Raw genomic sequence first — 18,164 nt, 5'->3', positions numbered from 1 at the left:
AGTGCAGATTTGTCCATATTACACAAGTGCCCTTTGCCCTTGTTAGTTTAAAAGTTCATGAATTCTTAATCTGCTTGCAAGACAAAAGGGCAGAATGTATGTCCAGGAGATATAAGTAGGGTAGTTCAAAAGACTAGGATAAGACTTTTGTCTGATTTGTTATAGACAGTGTTATCGTTAAAGGTTACAAATCTACCTGACTTAATTTGTGATTGAGAAAATTAAGTTATTTGAGGGCTGTCTTGTACATTTCTGGATTTAAGGGGAAAATACCTTTTAATGAACACCCTCGTGAAAATGGATTTTTTTTGAGGCTGTGTTGTTACTCATTTTGGGGCAAATCATCCTGATGCAACCCTATTAATCTCAGTATCACTATGCCAGGAATGAATTTGGCGCACTAAATTAAAAGCTTATATGGCTTCCCAAGAGGAATTTAAGTTGCTGTGCTATTAATGTACCTTTTGTGTTTCTATTCATGCTTAGAACAGTTGCTCAATTAATACAAACCAACCTCCCTACTTACCTTCCTTCATAAAAGCTTGTGATTGCCCACTTTATTCCATGAAACATTACAAGTATTAAGATCATAAGCCACTTTCTGTGTTGTTAGTGTTTTAATATTGTTAGTATTATCATAGTGCCTAGGAGCCCTAGTCATAGACCCAGGACCCCAATGTGCTAGGCACTGTAGAAATACAGAAAAGAAATTCAGTCCCTGCCCAAAAGATATTATGGTTGAAGTATAAGATAAGAGACATCAGATGGATACAGATAGATGGGGAAGCACAAGGAAACAGTGAGACAACAATGTATTGTATTTGTATTGAATTTATTGAGACAGATGTTTTTATATTGTAAGTTCTATGGGGCAGCATGTTCTTCATGTAGCAAATTTCACCTATTTTGAATCACTTTCTATAAATAAATGTAAAATTTATAAGCATAGTGCTATATACATAATCAATAGGAATCCAGTTTGTAAACCTTTTGCCTGGGTAACTATATGGCTAACTACATCATGCAATCTAAGTGTGTTTGTGGATGGATAGAATTGTTACCACTGGAAAATCCAGACATACTAACAATGCCTTATAACTGGATGAAATAAAGGGAAAAGGGTTATGGAAACCTGAAACTTTCTGATGGGCATAATATTTAAAGTAGAGTACAGAGCAATTGCAGTGTCAAGGAGAAAAATAGCACATGATGAATGTGGTTGCAAGGAGTTTAAAAGAGGTAATAATTGCACAAAACAGGGAAAGATGATACAGGAGATTAGTATATATGGATAGTGCTGAGAGCAGATAGAGTGAAGTCAGAAGAGGAAAAGCATAAAATCAATTACAGTACTCATATTTTGCAAAAGTTGGAAAAGAAAATGAGGAAAAAGTACTATAGGGTATAAAAGAAGCAAGAGAAGGACAAAATAAAGTATATCAGCAATATAATAGGGAGGAAGAACAGAAATGCCCAGAGAAAGAGAAACTGGAAATATACTCAAGCTATAGTGGAAGAGCGGGGAACATATAAGTACCTAGAAAGACAGATAAAATGCTTCAGTCTTCTCTCAGTAGTATAATATAAAGAGGATTCTAAGAGGGACAGTGACAACTTCTATAGGTTATTGAATACAACTATTTAAAATAATGTATTCCCATTTGGAAGATCTCTTTTTAATTTTCAAAGTTGTATTAAAAAGTCTTGAGTTCACAGTGTTGTTTGAGTGTGAGTGTATGTGTGCACACCAAGTGTGCTATGGCTATGTGCCTGCCCCTTGGTGAGTGGTTGAGTACAGACAGGATGTTATGGATTGCTGTTACATTTTCTCCATTCCTTTTTGCTCATGGATTGAGCCAAAACTCAATACTTAGGCTCCAGTCAAGAGGAGAGTGCTGGTTCCAGGGAATCGTCTAGTTGGAAACCATATTCCATTTATTTTAGGGCCCTCATTCGTAAAGGATAGGTATCAGTATGAGCTTGTCTGTAAGAAAGTGGCTGAACCAAATGTCTGGCACTGTTTTTGCTTTCTTCTCAACCGCCATACCTTTCCCAACTCAGTGTGCAAAATCTGTGTGTGAAGGGGTGTCTGTACCATGGGGAATATGGGAAGAGTTATCCTGCTTTGCTACAAATTGTCCACCGCTGTCTGCCACTTTCACAGGGATTTGCAAAGGAGTAGGTTGGGATCAAAGGTGGGGAATCAGTGACACTAATCTCTTCCAAAAGGGAGCAGGATGATGGGGTCTGAGGGGAAGTGAAAGATGCTCTTGGGCAAGTGGGCTCTGAAATAGCACAAGCTCTTGTGCAGTTGATGAGCCTGAGGCAAGCCTGGCTCATTTTCATCCCCCATGTACGGACCTTTGGAGAGCTTTGTTGACATGGCTTAGTCCTTAAAGGGGCAGGATGTAGTTTTTTTTTGTTTTGTTCAGCTGCCATAACCACTGCCTGTTGAGCATAGCCTAATTTTCTGCTTTATTTCCTGGGATTGCGTGACTAGTGTTTTTTAATACCATTCCTCACCCAATCCCAGCTGCAAAAGTCGCAGAGGCTTCCTCAGGCTATGTCTACACTACACAGTTTTTAGCAGCATGGCTGTGTCACTACAGTGTGTAGTGAAGCCGCTGTTTGTCGGCTCTCCTGCCAACAAAAAACTTCCACCCCCAACTAGCGGCATTTGCTGACAATGTGCTGTTCACACTGGTGCTTGTTGCGGCAAAACGTTTGTCTTTCATGGGGAGGGGGAGGTTAACATCTCTGAAAGACAAAAGTTTTGTCATTCAATTGCCAATATAGACATAGCCCTAGAAAGACTCTTGCTTTGAAACAGGAGTGGCTTAAAGTGCATTTAGTGTCCTGCAGGCTAGTGTCAGGTAGATTTACATCCCAGCTTGCTACGAAGTGTTTGCATACACAACCCCTGTATCTATCTTGGGGATAAATAGTAACATTCTGGGTTGAAGACCAACATCATTGATAAGCTACATATTCATTATAATATTTTTTAACAATTTAAAGGAACACTGTAAACTAAAAAATCACTCTTCTGTCTGAATTTTTCTTCCTATTTTTGTTAAATTAACATGTAAACTTGTTTCTACTGAGATTAGAGAGAGAAATATTTTTTTGTTTTTTCTGTTTTTGTTACGTTGTACATTTGATAACTTTGTGTACATTCATTTAGTTTTCCTATTGTCTGTGTGTGTCTTTAACACAGTAAATGAGGGGGAAAAAAAAAGGGAAATATAACTAAAAAACAGCCCATAAAATTGACTGGGGACTTGGGGGCAAATGTGGTACTGAAACTACTTTAAATTCATTTTTCAAACTGACTAGATGCCAAGCTGATGGTGAGCCTTTAAAGTTGCAGCTATTTGGAGATATTGCTTTAAAAAAGTGTAAAGATAAATTTTTCTGTTTGCTTGCTTAAGGTCACATTATTTAAAAGTTGACCTTTTAAGGTAGTTCTTAGATTTTGTTTTAACTTGTATGATTATTGGATATTCTGTATATTTAGGGGACACATTTAATACTGATGTCTTCTTGCTACCAAGGTTAAAAATAATCTCTCATTTTAATATTATGATGCCAAAGGTAACAACAAAGTCACTCTGAATAGGTAGATGAGAACAAAGTGTGAAGTAGAAAGAAAGAGGTTTATATTTATGGATGTATATCTTAGGTATACTGTACTAATGGAGAAAGGTAGCCACCACATAGAAATAATAAGTAAATCTAGTTTCTAAAGCATCACTGAGCAGAAAAAGGAATATTTAAAAATATATGTATTTGATAAAATCAGCAGTAGTTTTGAAGATAAAAATACACGTTAAAGTAATGTGAATGTTGAATTTGTAAATGTAATTAGTGGCAGAACCTTTTTTAGACCATGCGAATGTATTATTTGTGTATTTTATTGTATGTATTATTACATCTGTGAAGCACTATATTGGAATTGTAAATAGTCTAAATTTATATTTTTTAAAGTTTATCCATTCAAAGGTAAATTTCAGCCTCGTACCTAGAGAATTAGGCTGCACCTCTCCCATTAACACTATGATAATTTTGTGGTTTATTTCTTAAAGCTCAAAATGAAATGTTAACTTCAGTGCGCTGCTTACTTGAGCACTTACTTAGGTATTTAAAGTAGCTGATGGAAAAAGACCCTGAAAAATAGAATCTCATTTGGAGTTATCTCTCTTTTTCAGCTGAAATTAAATCCATTCTAGTTTTCTGGAAACTGGCATGGCTGGAGTAAGAAGCATAGGGTCATCTTTTGATTATGGCTTGTCAGGAACAAATGGTACAGACAGCTCTGTGTATGGTAGCTAATTATGGTGCTAGAGTTGCCTGAGGTGGGTCTGCTTTGTCTGAATTTTGGAAGATTCTTTAATGAAGTGATAAGCAACAATAGTAAAGGCAATTTATATTGGGTGTATTTGGCCAAGGGCCATCAGCCAACCAAAAAATGCAATAATACCTTACTAAAGCATGCCCAGGCATGGTTTTCTATTGAAATATGTCTCCTCATCTTTAAATAGTGGGTATTAGATTGGATTATATATTGGGTATTTCAGCCCAAAACGTTTGCTTGCGCATAGCAAACCACTCAATCTAGAGGAATTGATCAGGTGGCTTCTCCTCAGTTAGCGTGGCAGGTGGACATTGGATCTTTATTTTATTGAAATCATAGCTGTGCACTAGCTCCTAGCAATGCAGATCTGGCACCACATCACCAGAAAAAGAGGTAGTTCCCTAAACTTGTTTTAGAGGTTTTTATTTGATGCTTTGGGATTAAGAGGAGGGAAAAGATAATTTACCAAACGCTCATACAAAATAGTGGAACATGTGTACATAAACATTTCCTGTTATTGGCACCATGGTATATCGCAGTGGCTCTTGACCGCTTCCATGTCATGATTCCATGACCCAAAATTAGAGCTGCCACTTCCTGTTTGTGTGTACAGGCTTTAATATTTTGGGTGGAGGATCCAGAAGATGTTTGTATAAAAGCTAAATGCTGGATGAATCTTACTTATTTATCTCATCATTTAAATGTCACAGGCTGATGATGATGATGATGATGATGATCCTGAATCACAAGAAGAAAAAAAGGATGAACTGAGAGGCTATTCAAAAAGAAAGATAGTTTCCAACTGGAACCGTTACGAAGGTGAAGGTGCTGAGAAAGAGACACAAAATGAAAGCGGAGAATCTCAGAGGGGAACGGACTTCAGTGTTCTGCTTAGCTCAGCAGGTAAGGATGAGAAAATCACATAAAGTATTGGTTATGTATGAGTTGCATTTTTCATCATAACTCTAGCTTTAGCTCTTAGATTTGGTTCTGGAACAGTGCTTGGATCGCTACTTGTATGCACTTGACTAAATCCAGTATTGGGTTTAGGATCACTTAAAATTATTCCAGAAAGAGTTTTCCATGCCTGTTTCATTTGGGGTAGTCAGCATTATGAATTTATTGATGAGCAACTGTGCTAGTGTAGAAGGGTCTGTAAAAGGTTACGCACTATCTGGACGGTTTGAAAAAGCTGTGAAAACTAACATGCAGATTCATTATGCCTAGTATTGCCAGCTATTGGCAGCAGGGACAACTTAGGAATGTTCTACAATAAATACATAAGGACCAAACCTTGTGGTCCTTACTTGCGCTGAAGTCCCATAGAAATCAATAGTTTTGCCTAACTGAGGATTGCAGGATCAGGCCTTGAATTACAAGTTTTATTCATTTTTTTTAACCAGTTACTTTAGTTTGATCACTCAACATTGCAGCAAACACTGTCTAGTTAAAATGAGATCTGTACATCTTATTCCAGAGCTTAATTTGTCTAATCTTCACTCTTCCTTTTGACAAGACCTTGTGGCTACTGTCCTGTTAGCAGGTATCTTAGAATAATAAATCTTATACTCTAGAATACCTGGGCATGATGGAGAGGCAGCTTACCTCTGAGGCTCTGTTCATAGTAGGCTGAAACCATGCTAATGGCCAATTGTGCTAGCCTGGCTTCCTTCACTGGTTTACCTAAAACATATTTCAATGTTGTTGGAACAGGTAGTACTGTTAAGTAACACTGTTATGACATGGTTTTCAGGAAAAAAAAATCTTTCTTTATACTGAGCAGGGAACCATGTTAGTAACAATTGTTGCTAGCATGATTTAGTCTGTGGTGTTGAATGCCTATGAGTTTAGGGTTTAAGTAAAAATTGTAATGTTATTTCATCATTTTTCTTATGTGATAGTATTAAAACTACAGTTAGAAATCTCTCTTTTGTGCTGTGTACTTTTAGAGCTAAACTACAAAGAACTAAGTTTCTAACAACTTGTATTGTTTAAAATTATATTAACATGTTTTTTGGTTTGTGAATTCTCTAAATGGCTGAAATTTAAAATCTGTGTAGTATTCTTTTTAATACTTACCAATTCCTTGTCCTTCATTTTGCATAGACACCAGTTTATTATATAGGGCACGTCACAACTGCTGTTCTGCTGGCGTTGTTGTTGTTTGTTGTTTGTAAAAAGAAACACCAATGAAGCAAATGAAATATTTGCTTTGGGGGAAAAAAAAACCCTTACAAAAGAATGATATGGAGTTCTCAAAGAGATACAAGGGAAAAAGTAGATTGTATTTTGGGCTCATAAGCTTTGATGATCTTTAACTGTAAACTGAATTGCTTATGAAAAATACTCTAGGATTGCTTAAACTGGTTTTTAAATTAAAGTAATGCATTGACATAATGAATATGATCATGTTCTTATAATGCCTTTTTGATTATTAAATTAATTGTATGTTATTGAAAATTATAATTTCAGTATTCCTTGTATGCATTATAAAACGTTCGGTTTTACAGCATGGTAGGAATTCACAAGTTGCCAGTTATATTTGTATTCATAAAGATTGAGAAACCAATGACTAGAAACTGAAGTTGCTTGTTTTGTACCTGTTTTAAAACAAAATAATCTAGTTTCTGACTGGTTTCAGAGTAGCAGCCGTGTTAGTCTGTATCTGCAAAAAGAACCGGAGTACTTTTGGCACCTTAGAGACTAACAAATTTTATGCTCAAATACATTTGTTAGTCTCCAAGGTGCCGCAAGTACTCATCTTCCGGTTTCTGACTGTTTATTGACCATTCACGTACCCCCGAGGGAACACCTTAGATTTTTTTTTAAATCTAATTTAGAGTTTATCATGTTTTATATCCTGTAACCTGTTTTCATTCTGAATTTCTTTATATTTGCTGTGGTATCAGCAAACATTTTTATATACAATTTATATGTAATATTTTTAGTATGTCAGAAGTATTTTTAGTCCCTATTTCTTCTGTTATACTAATTTAGAAAAAACAAACTGTTCCTTTGTAGTCTGGGATGATTATTCCTCTGACCCTCTTGTCAGCACTAGAAAAGTCAGGAAAAAGCTTATCAAGTCCTGTCATTATTTCTATTATTTAAAAAAATTGTTTTTCTACACAGTAGAATTATTATTTGATCCCTAAGTATTCTGCTCCTTGTGAGCTTTTGTTGCTTCTGAGTTATGTGATGAACAAAAAAGTAAATCTGCACCTATCTGCAGTACTGTTTCTATATTTTAATTTAGCAGAGCTAGAATCTTTGTAAAAGCAATAGAATTGTACACAATTGCATAAAGTCTTTGAAAGTATTTTGTTGGTCTAACCAAATTTTGAGGTGCTTGCTAAATGCTGAAGTTGTAAGATTTACTTATTTCTATTTTAATAATGTTAGTGGAAACCCAGATTATTGTAATTGAGAAGTCCTTTCAACTTCCAGGTTGCAATGAGATCTTGTTTGTTCTGGGCAATAGAATTTTTCCCACCTTATCATTTCTGCATTTCAATTATTTCTCTGAGGTAGTACCTACATATATGGGCAGAATGTGGAAAAGTTACCCAAGTGGGTGATAGTTTTGTTGCAGTATACAGGCAGCTATATTTACCTATCAGACATTGCTGTGTCCCTCTAACTTGCTTAACAGTCTCTACTATACAGAGATATGTTTCTCCCTATTCTTTACAGGTAGGTACTAATTTACATTCTCTCCCCATTCTCCCCTTATTTATTCTGACTGGCTCTTGAGCAATTTCTTTGCTCCACTGTGCTCACTTTTCACCGCCTGACAGTACAAACTGAGTGGAGACTGATTGGAAACACTCAGCTGGAGGATTCCATAACATGGTGGAGTCCCCGGTGAGCGTAAAGCTAGTAGAGCTGGCTCCTATATTACCTTCCCCCAGCCCTGAGTCTGTGAACTTTCATGGGTACAGAATAGCAATGCACAAAGCCAGTTGCTGCATATTAAAGCAGTCCTAAGCGTGCTTTATCCTGAGAGGGGCTGAGGTGAGGTGAGGCAGAGAATCAGGATACACTCACTGGGAGTTAGACACACCAGAGAATCGAGACTCCCATCTTTGTACTGAGGAAGTAGAAGAGAAGGCGAAGAAGATTACTTTTCATGGGAAAAGTGCCTTTTCCATTCTGCATGATGATTTACGTTTTTCACTGCCTCCTCATATTAACAAATCCTGTATTTTCTTTGAAAACTTCGGGGGTAATCAAAGTAATTGTTCTTCAAATATGTGTCCACATGGATCCCACTCAGATGTGCATGCACCCCAGTCATGGCAGCAAGACAGAACTTAGCAGTGCCCACCTGCTTGCTTCTGTCAGAGTTAGCTAGTTTAGTACTTAACTTTTTTTTTTTAATTTAGCCTGCTGGCAAAAAATAAAAATAAAATAGAAAACCCCTAGGATCATTGATACTGTGGCATTGATCTCATGGCTGAGGGAAAGTCACCATGCTTCAAGTCCCACCCTTCCGGTGAGCTGGCGGTGTCCTCAAGTGATGGGCCTTCTAAATGCTTTTTCTGCTATTTTTGCTCTGGGCTACACAACATGACCTTTAAGATATAGAGACATCTATCTATTCCTGTTGTTCTGGATTATCTATTATCTTTGAAACATTTAGGACTTTAATTTATCTTGGGTAGGGTTTGTGTAGCCAGGATATCTGGCTGTTGCCCTCCATTTCAACATTTATATATTCCCACATCCTATTATATTAAGTTCTTGAAAGGTCTGATCCATGTATTTTCCCCCCACTGAGGGACTTTTCCCCTCCTGGGAACCTAAATATTGTACTCCTGGCCCTAATAGGTCTCCTCCTTTTGAGCATTTACTATCATGCTCCTTTTACCACCTCTTTATCAAGGAAGCATTTTTGTTACCTCTGCTCAAAGGGTGAGTGTGATTCAGGTGTTAAGGGCAGGACCCTCCCTATACTATTTTCACCATCCTAAATTCTTACCCAAAGTGGTGTCATTTGAATCAATATATATGTTTTCCAGTGTTTTTCTCCAAACCCATTTGATCTCTTTAGAAACAAAACTTCACACGCTCAGTGTCTTGATGGCAGTCCTCTACTCTACTATTTGTTCCATAGAACAAAGCTTCTCCATAAGTCACCTAGACTATTAGTAGCATTTGGTGACAGGTCTAGAGGGCAGGCTAATCCAACTCAGAGACTCCTGAAATGAGTTTCAGATTGCATTAAGATCTCCTCTGAACTAAATAAATTAGCTTTACAGTCTCATATTAAAGCACACTCTACTAGGGCCCAACCACCCTCTTTGTCATGCTTGAGGAACATTTTATATCAGAAATTTGCAGGGCAGCCACTTGGATCTTAGTGAATACTTTTATTCAGCTCTATTTGAGGGTTGCAGCCACTAGATCTGGTGCCCAGTTTGGTAGGGAAGTTCTGCAATTTGTATTTAAATAGGACTCCTGGCACCCACCTCCTAGAGAGAGAACTGTTGGCCAGTAAATTAGAGAGGGGTCCATGTGGACAAATATACAAAGAATGGTAACTTACTTTACATTAACTGTGGTATTTTAAGATGGATCCCATGACCTGTCCTATTTCCTTGCTTACTGCAGAGTCTTTTAGCTTTGGGATACTGCAGCGGTTCTCAAACTGTGGGTCGGGACTGTGCTCTACACTTTAATGCCCTTGGGTGCAGGGGAGTAGGGGTGAGAGGATATGCAGATGTGGCCTCAGTGGATGCTGCTGGCCAAAGACTTTGATCTGGAATGCATGGGGCACATGTGCACCTAGAGTGGGATCCCTGTGGACAAAACATCTTGAATACCCACGTTTACTGTAAGTTAAATAACCATTCTATTTCTCTCACTGCCGTCAGCTTTACAGAGAGCCTTTGACAAGTGGGAGTTAGTGTACATTTTAGCGTAGGTTTGAGATTCTGTATAGTATGAAAATCTCAGAGTATAGTAAACTGTGTGTCAAATTTTGTGGCATGCTTCATAAGTTGAATCACTCAGTAATTTTTTGTGTGATTTGTTTGATTAAATTAGAACTGTATTTCCAAAAGTGAAAAACATCTTTTCTTCTTTGAGACTTGGTGAAGAAATACTTTCAAGTTAGGAATGTTATGTTTAACCATGCAGTCTTTGAGAAAAAAAAATCCTTTTGGACATATAGAAGTGCATTCACAGGTGGATTTTAATTTTGTGTTTTCATCATCAACATACATTGTTATTTCTTCACAAAGCACTTTACCCTCTTCTCTTGAGCTTTAAATGGAGCAATAAGTATGTGAGGGAAAAGCAGCAGAAATTGAGTTATAAAGGAAAAATGTGTTTGTGAATATTCCTTATACACACTTATAAATGGAACAAACAATAATTGAAAGAGTGACTTTTTCTACTTTTTTTATATCTGAATGAGAGAGATTAATTTTTTTAACTATTGTAGCACCTTATCTGAATGATTTTGGTCTGGTCTGAGGTTGGGGTATGGTCTTGGAGGTGAAAGTCTGTTGGTCTTCTGCATCATTATGCTAGCATGTAGCTAATATCTGGAAAAGGAGTGGATCATTAAATATGCTCAGTACAGTGACTGGAAAATTCATTTTAAAATATTGAACCTTTACTTAGAATTAGCAGTGAAATTCTGTTTGTGTTTGCTGTTAATATGAGCTCTTGACTTTGCAGTGAAGATAACATTGTTTGGGTATTGGTGGATGAGTAAAATTATCCATTGCTGGAATAGAAGAAAAATGTGTACTGTTTTATGAAATGAACACTCCTGAAATAGAACAGGAACTCATATAAATAGGTAGGGTTTTTTATGATTAACTCTACTGTCATTCTTAGCACGTCCCTGGATGGCAACATCTGTTTTCTATAATCAGTGTATTAATATATTACATTTATATTTATATAGCACCTTTCATACCAAATGATCCTAAAGTGCTTTATAAGCTATACACCAGGATAAGTACAGCAATTTCAGGGTGCACGGCAGCAGCTGTTTTAATAGCAATCAAGCAACACTAAATAACAGTTAAGGACAAGATGGGAAGAATAACGTAGCCAAATGAAACTGCAGGGGACTAGGATGTAGGGGCTAACACGCTGCATAAAGTACTACAGATTATTTAATGAGCACAAGTGGTGAGCAGGGTGTTGAATTATGTCTCCTGCAAAAGAATGCATCTCCAGCACACACTGTTGTTGCTATGCTGCGGATGTTGGTTTAGAGCTGACTCTGAGGAAAAGACATTGCAGACAGGGGTGCTGGAACAATTTTTATAGTGGGGGTGCCGATGATGGAAACCATGTATTAGGTGTTTGTTATTACTACTTCAAACCAGGGGTGTGGCAGCATCCCCAGTACCCCTAGTTCCAGCACCACTGCTTCCAGACAAAATATATGTATTTTAAATGCCCTGAGGTGCTACAGGGCAACTGAGGAACAAGGGAGATTTGCTTGTCAGTAACTAAACAATAAAAGTGGTAGAGGAAATGTCAACTTCTTTTCTCTTTTATTTCATGGGAAGTAAGAAAATGAAGTTAGGTAGAAGGAGGCATTATTCAGTTTAAGGATGAAAAACATGGCTAGTCTGGCTTTCTGTGTTAAACTTAGAGATGTAATAATTTCATTTAAAAGAATGTAATATGTAGAAAATACAACAAAAAAGGTTAAAGGAATATCTATAAAAGTATACTTTGACCTGCACATACCCACAGCATCAGAATTCTGAAATCAGTAACATTGTTAATTCAGCTATTTTCTTATTAATTCTGTAACATCAAACTTGTCTTTTCCAAGGCTAGGTCTACACTGGGCGGGGGAGTCGACCAAAGATATGCAACTTCAGCTATGCAAATAGCATAACTGAAGTTGGCGTATTTTAGGTTGATTTACCTGGCTGTGAGGACAGCGGCGAGTCGACCGCTGCCGCTCCCCCATTGACTCCGCTTCCGCCTCTCGCCGCGGTGGAGTTCCGGAGTCGACGGCAGAGCGATCGGGGATCAATTTTATCACGTCTACACTAGACGCGATTAAATCGATCCCCAACAGATCGATCACTTTCCGGCGGGTAGTGTAGACATACCCTAAAATGACAGAAGTGCTAGAATTTTTTTAGCATAGTCATGACTATAGCATAAACTTCAGCATGGAAGCTTTGCACATACATTTTCTATTCTTATTTTGCTGCATCTGTAGCCAGCCAATACTCACTCTATGGCAGGAAATGGTCCAGTAGTGGGTGATGTTCTCAGGGGACTTTCCAGTTTAGTGCTCTTCATATATACTAAATATTGCTATGTAAAAACATGTTATTTTGGTGTATCTTGGTTCTAATTTTAACAAGTCAATCTATTGTGATTGACTGCCTGTTATTTTTAGATACCAGTAAGACTGTTATCGGAGGATGGGTTATTAGAACATTCTGGCTAAATCAAAACACCTGGTCCCACATTGTGGAATAATTTGACAAATTGGTGAAAAAGATTGTTGATGAGATATATTTCAAACCTGAGTGTGTTGCTGTCATAAAAAATAGGATGGTGTCATAACTTAAATTGGAGCAGTTTGGTGTTCTAGACCTGATATAACTTAATGAAAAAGTTAAATGTCAACATTTATTAGTTAATTAAATGAGGATTTATGATGAACATTCCCTGTAGATTTGCAAAGGTGTTAATGTTTGTTAAATTCTCTGGTTAAATGATTACTTTTTATGACACATTGCAATTCTGTTCAGGAAATTGAAACAGGAGCCTTTCTCTTATTTATTTGTTTAGAACTCAGTGAAATGATTTTTATAAGGTATGCTATTCTCTGTGATGGACAGTATGTATATTAAGAAAGGCATTTATATCTTTATAAAATATACTGTATTAATTTAATTATTATTGGGCTGCCCTGAAAAACATGTTTTTTCATACAGGTGAAGGGGAACTCTTGGATTTAAATTTTTTAATATTCTTCCAGCCTTGAGTCAAAGCAGTACTTTTGTAATATATTCCTTGGATAGTTAGAAATGGTTTTAGTTTCTATGGTGTTGCTGCTAATATCCTTTTAGACTCCAACAATCTCTTGTCTTGTGCTAATTAAATCCAAACTGAGTGTAAAACTATATCGCTGTAAGGCAAGTTGGCATTACAGCATATAAAAGCCTTCTAATATAGTCAAGCTGTACATTCACTTGCACTGATAATTTGAGTGTTCCTTGTTAAATTTTGTGTGTTGTGTTCCTGTGCACATTCTCTTTAATGATTTATTGTGTGAAAGCTTTTAATATCTGAAGACTCAAAATAAGGTGATGCTATTTTTAGTGGTTTATGGAAAAGACTGATCTTTATTTCTATTGCTGATAATTTTGAATTGGCTTATCTCATTAAAATATTGCTGTTCAGCATTCCAGTATAGCATAATGGATTCAATTCAAAATGCCATAAAATGTTATAGCAGAACTGGAAGGGGCTGGGGAGATGAGAAGCAGAACTTTTTAATGTTGTTAATGCTAGAAGGATCTTGGAACTTATTTTACAATAAGTAACATTATTTATTCCTTTGGACAGCACATGTAAACATATATTGGTGTAATTCTTGTATCACTCTTCTGTTAGTTTCTAGGAATCCTTGGAGCTATTTAATAATATTGGCATTGCTGGGACTAAATGAGCCTACATTTATAAGTCAAAGCAGTACATCAGTTCATTGATTTTTTTTCTTTATCTCTGGATCAATAATCAGAGTTGTAAAACATTCAGATTTTTTTCCTTTTTAGCATTTTCTGATTACCATGTAAGATTCCATTTAGCTATTTTTATTTTCTACAGGTTATTTAAAACTAACTTTAAAATAGTAAGACAACAGTTTTTTCTACCTAGTACTGGCTCCTAGCTGAAATAAACTACAAATCCATTGTGGAGCCTTCAGGGAATATATCTTGAACCAATCTAGTAAAAACTCTGTTCAAGCAGAAGGAACAAAAGAAGTGGAAATGATAGAATAATCTTACTTTGTTAGAAGAATCTTGCCACGTTTTCAGTAACTGCCTTCATTCTAATCTGTCTTAAGTGACCAAATATAGATTTTGATCCTTCATTAGGTTCTTGATGGTGAATAAATGTTTTAGCTAGAGATAAGTGATCAAGTTGCTTATTACTGAGCCAATTAAAATGTTACTATTTGTCTCTTGGGAGCTGAGCCCTTTTCTTTCAAGACAATAGCTACTACTACCACCACAACAACTGAAAAATGCTCCACCGATTTGCCATGCTTTAGTAAGATTATGTCTCCACTGCTGAATGGTAGGTGCTGAGATAGAAAATAGAATTGTGACAATGCAGTGTTTGTGTGTTTTGTTCTGTTTTTAGAGTTGGCTGTGCATAATCCAGCCAAAAGAACTTTAAGAATAAGAAACTGTCAGGTTAAAGAGAAATTGTTTGGTTTTATAACCACCATAGGATTATGTCCAGTAAAATTACTGTTGGCTGCCTTCTCACCATCTGAAAAAACAGACCTTGATTTAAAATAAGATCACATCACTTTTACCAGGAGGCAGGAAGAGCAGCAGCTGCTGCTGGAGCCTAGAGGAGCACTCAGGAATGGCTCCGGCAGAGAGAGATACTGGTGACTCTACCGTCCTGCTCTGGGCGCAGCTCTCCTTTCCCCATCCTGCTCCAGTCACCCCTTCACTCCTAGAATCCTGCTCAGGGGGAGGGAGGTGGAGAGAGCAATGAGCGAGGGTGGAGCAGTGGGTGGCAGAACCTCGAGGGAAAGAAGCGGAGCAGGGGGCGGGGCTTCAGGGGAAGAGGTGCAGTAGGGGGCGGAGTGAGGTTCCTTTGCTCATTGTCCGGTTTTCACAAATTAGAAGGTTGGCCACCCTAATAGGAAAACTTATAACATGAACAGAGAATTGATTTTCTTTATATTTTTCATTAAAAAAATTGCTCAAGCAAAAAAGAATAGAAATGGTAAAGAGAGAAACTGTGTTCTCATGTTGCTCTGGAGTGTAGTTCAAAACCTGTTCATCCTTATGTACACATTATTTCTGCAGTGCTGCCTTATTCATTGTTGGCTTGGGTTATTGGCAATGTACTGTATACTAAGTGCCACAGATATTTATTGTTTTATATGCCTGCTCTTAAAAATTGTTTATGCCCTGAAGAATCAATATGATTTGCTATTTTCGTGCAAGATTTTCCCATTTCCTAATTTTATGCCTTAGTTTTTACTCATGCAGTTCTTCCTATAGATCAGAGAAGTCCTAGAGCAACAGAAGCATTAAACTGGAGAATTCTGATTTCTTACACAAATTAGACAAGCAAGTCTTGGTTAACAATTTTCTGGTAACTTGCCTGAGCATTAAGGCTTAGGCAAGGGAACAGGTGCCATCAGAAAAAGGCTATTTGCTTTAACTTCCTTTTAGTGATACATTTAATATGCTAGGACAATTTATCTTTAAGATGAGTCACAAGAAAACTAAAATTGTTCCATGTCAGTAAAGCAGACTGCGTTAGCTGTAAGACATAGCAACAAAGAGAATCTCACAGAGCACTCAGATATATGAAAAAGAGATTTTTAGCAAAAGGACAGTATTGCCCTGACTTAGAATGCGAATATGCTTCTCTCCCAGTGATCTAAACAGATTCTTTTCTGTATTTTTTTTAAATGCTGGCATAACTTAAATCTATATTGAATTGCATATATTTGATCTTATCTCTCTTCTCTTGAAGTGCCAATATGGTTAGGAAATGCTCTAGACCACTGAAGAACTATTGTTCATCAGCTCCAAGGTCCATATTTCCAACCACAAATGTTAAAAAGTAATGAATCCAAACCCACAACAATAATGAGATTTAAAAAAAAATCACTTTTTTTTGCCGTATTTTGATATTTTTCACCTTTGGGGAAGCCACTTGAGATTGTCTCGAGTTCAAAATTCAACCTTCAATATATGTACAAAACTGAAGACCTCCATGTTTGCCAGTTGGTCTGAACTCCACTTCCTTCCTCCATTTCCCGGGGCATGGGAGTCCAACATTCTATCCTTCTATATCCTCTTCCCTAGCTAGACAGGATAGGCAGCTGCTTCATTCAAATGCTGCCCAGCAGTCTCTTGTCCCACACATTTACTCCTCACCATATTTCCTTTCTTTTCCCTCAGTCTCATCTTCCTCCACACGTTTTCTTTCTCTGTCACTGCACCCCTTTCCCACATAGCCTACTGACTCCTCATTGTTTCCTGTCCTGTTCTCTAACACAGTCCCCCCTTCCTGCTGTTCTCTCTATTCAACTCCCAGCACCTCTAAATGTTGTTGTCCTTTCCCTGGCCATCACATGGTGACTAAGGAGCCACCATCTTCTCTCAGGGTAGCCTGGCTTCTGGGAGATGTTTTCCATCTTTGCTGAGGGCACCCTCGCCTGCAAAGGTCAAATAGTCATGGTGGCTATCTTGCTAAGGGCAGCCAATGGCTTCAGGTACACTGGCAGTCATGGGAGGTGGTGCCCATTTTATATAAAGACAGGACTTCACAAAATGAAAGCAGAAATCTGAAATTCATGAGAACATTTTTTTAAAACAAACCTTGAAAAAATTTCAAGACTTGGCATTACTGTAAGCTGGTTTTCTGCCTCCTCAGTATTGTCTCTCTAACTTCCTGATACCACATAAAAGTATCCTTTTTGTCCTATCAAATAAACTGTCCTTTTTATCACAGTCTAACAATAGGAAATGCCAGATTTTTAAACTACTAGTTGGATTTTCCTTAGAAATGTATTCTTTTTTCTTGCATACAGAAAAGAACACTGTGAATCCATGCACTCACCCTTATTAGAGCAAAAACACCATCACACTATAAGATGACTGTATTGGAATACAGTTATAAGAATTGACATGTGCCATAGACACACCATACTTCCTTTTTTTTTGCTTTAGGATTCCTAGATCCATTACCACTGCAACAACCAGAGTAGGTGAGATCACCTACAGGTCAGTACATTGTGCTGTTCATTTCACAGCAACATTGGTGTCTGAACTTTAAGGAACATAAACCATTAGTAAAAATTGTATATTTATTTATTAAGTAACTGCTGCAAAAGCGCTCAGGGTGCTCAACAACAGTCATAAAAACAATTTCTCATTCATTAATAAAATAACTCTATACCTCAACAAAATTATAGACATTGTGAGAAAACAAAAGCAAAAAGTACAAAACAATAAAACAACAGTGGTAGTAATTCAAAAACATCTCTGGAAAAAATAAGCTTTTAGGTGGGGAGAGGTGAAATGGGCCATATTTCAGAAGTGAGTGAGTTCCATACGATTAGGGCAGACGCGGGCAAACTACAGCCTGCCGGACCATCCTGCTTGGCCCCTGAGTTCCCGGCCAGGGAGCCTAGTCCCTGGCCCCTCCCCTGCTGTCTCCCCTGCCCCGCAGCCATGCCGCCACGGGGGAGGTACTCTGGCCCACTGCTCCCGTTGGGCAGCGTGGAGAGCGCAGCTGGCTCTGGACGGGTGTCCCGGCTGCGAGCTCCTGCTGCTAGTAAGGGGGACGGGGAGCAGGGGGGTTGCGTAAGGGAGCGGGAGGTTCTGGGGGGCAGTCAGGGAGGAGGGGGAGGTTGGATGAGGGGGCGGTCAGGGGATGGGGAACAGGGCGGGTTGGGAGTGGAGTCCCAGGGGCCTTTCGGGGGGATATGGATAGGGGTCTGGAGGGCAGTCAGGGGACAGGGAGCAGGAGGGGTTGGATAAGGGGGTGGGATCCCGGGGGGCAGTTAGGGGTGGGGGGGTCCCGGGAGGGGGTGGCCGAGATGAGG

The 18,164-nt window shown here is 38.0% G+C and overlaps 1 protein-coding gene across 2 annotated transcripts in view; it reads left to right on the top strand.

Annotated features, from left to right (window-relative positions):
• The window catches only part of AVEN (apoptosis and caspase activation inhibitor), a 193,395-nt gene that overhangs the window by 35,190 nt on the left and 140,041 nt on the right, over window positions 1–18,164 (top strand). For both annotated transcript variants that reach the window (XM_039536205.1, XM_039536204.1), the window contains one exon: window positions 5,065–5,257. In XM_039536205.1, coding sequence (XP_039392139.1) covers window positions 5,065–5,257 — 193 coding nt within the window. The remainder of the gene's footprint in view (window positions 1–5,064; window positions 5,258–18,164) is intronic.

Source organism: Mauremys reevesii, linkage group 4 (genome assembly GCF_016161935.1).
Source record: "Mauremys reevesii isolate NIE-2019 linkage group 4, ASM1616193v1, whole genome shotgun sequence".
Classification (NCBI taxonomy): Eukaryota; Metazoa; Chordata; order Testudines; family Geoemydidae; genus Mauremys; species Mauremys reevesii.
This window is presented reverse-complemented; position numbering and strand designations above follow the sequence as displayed.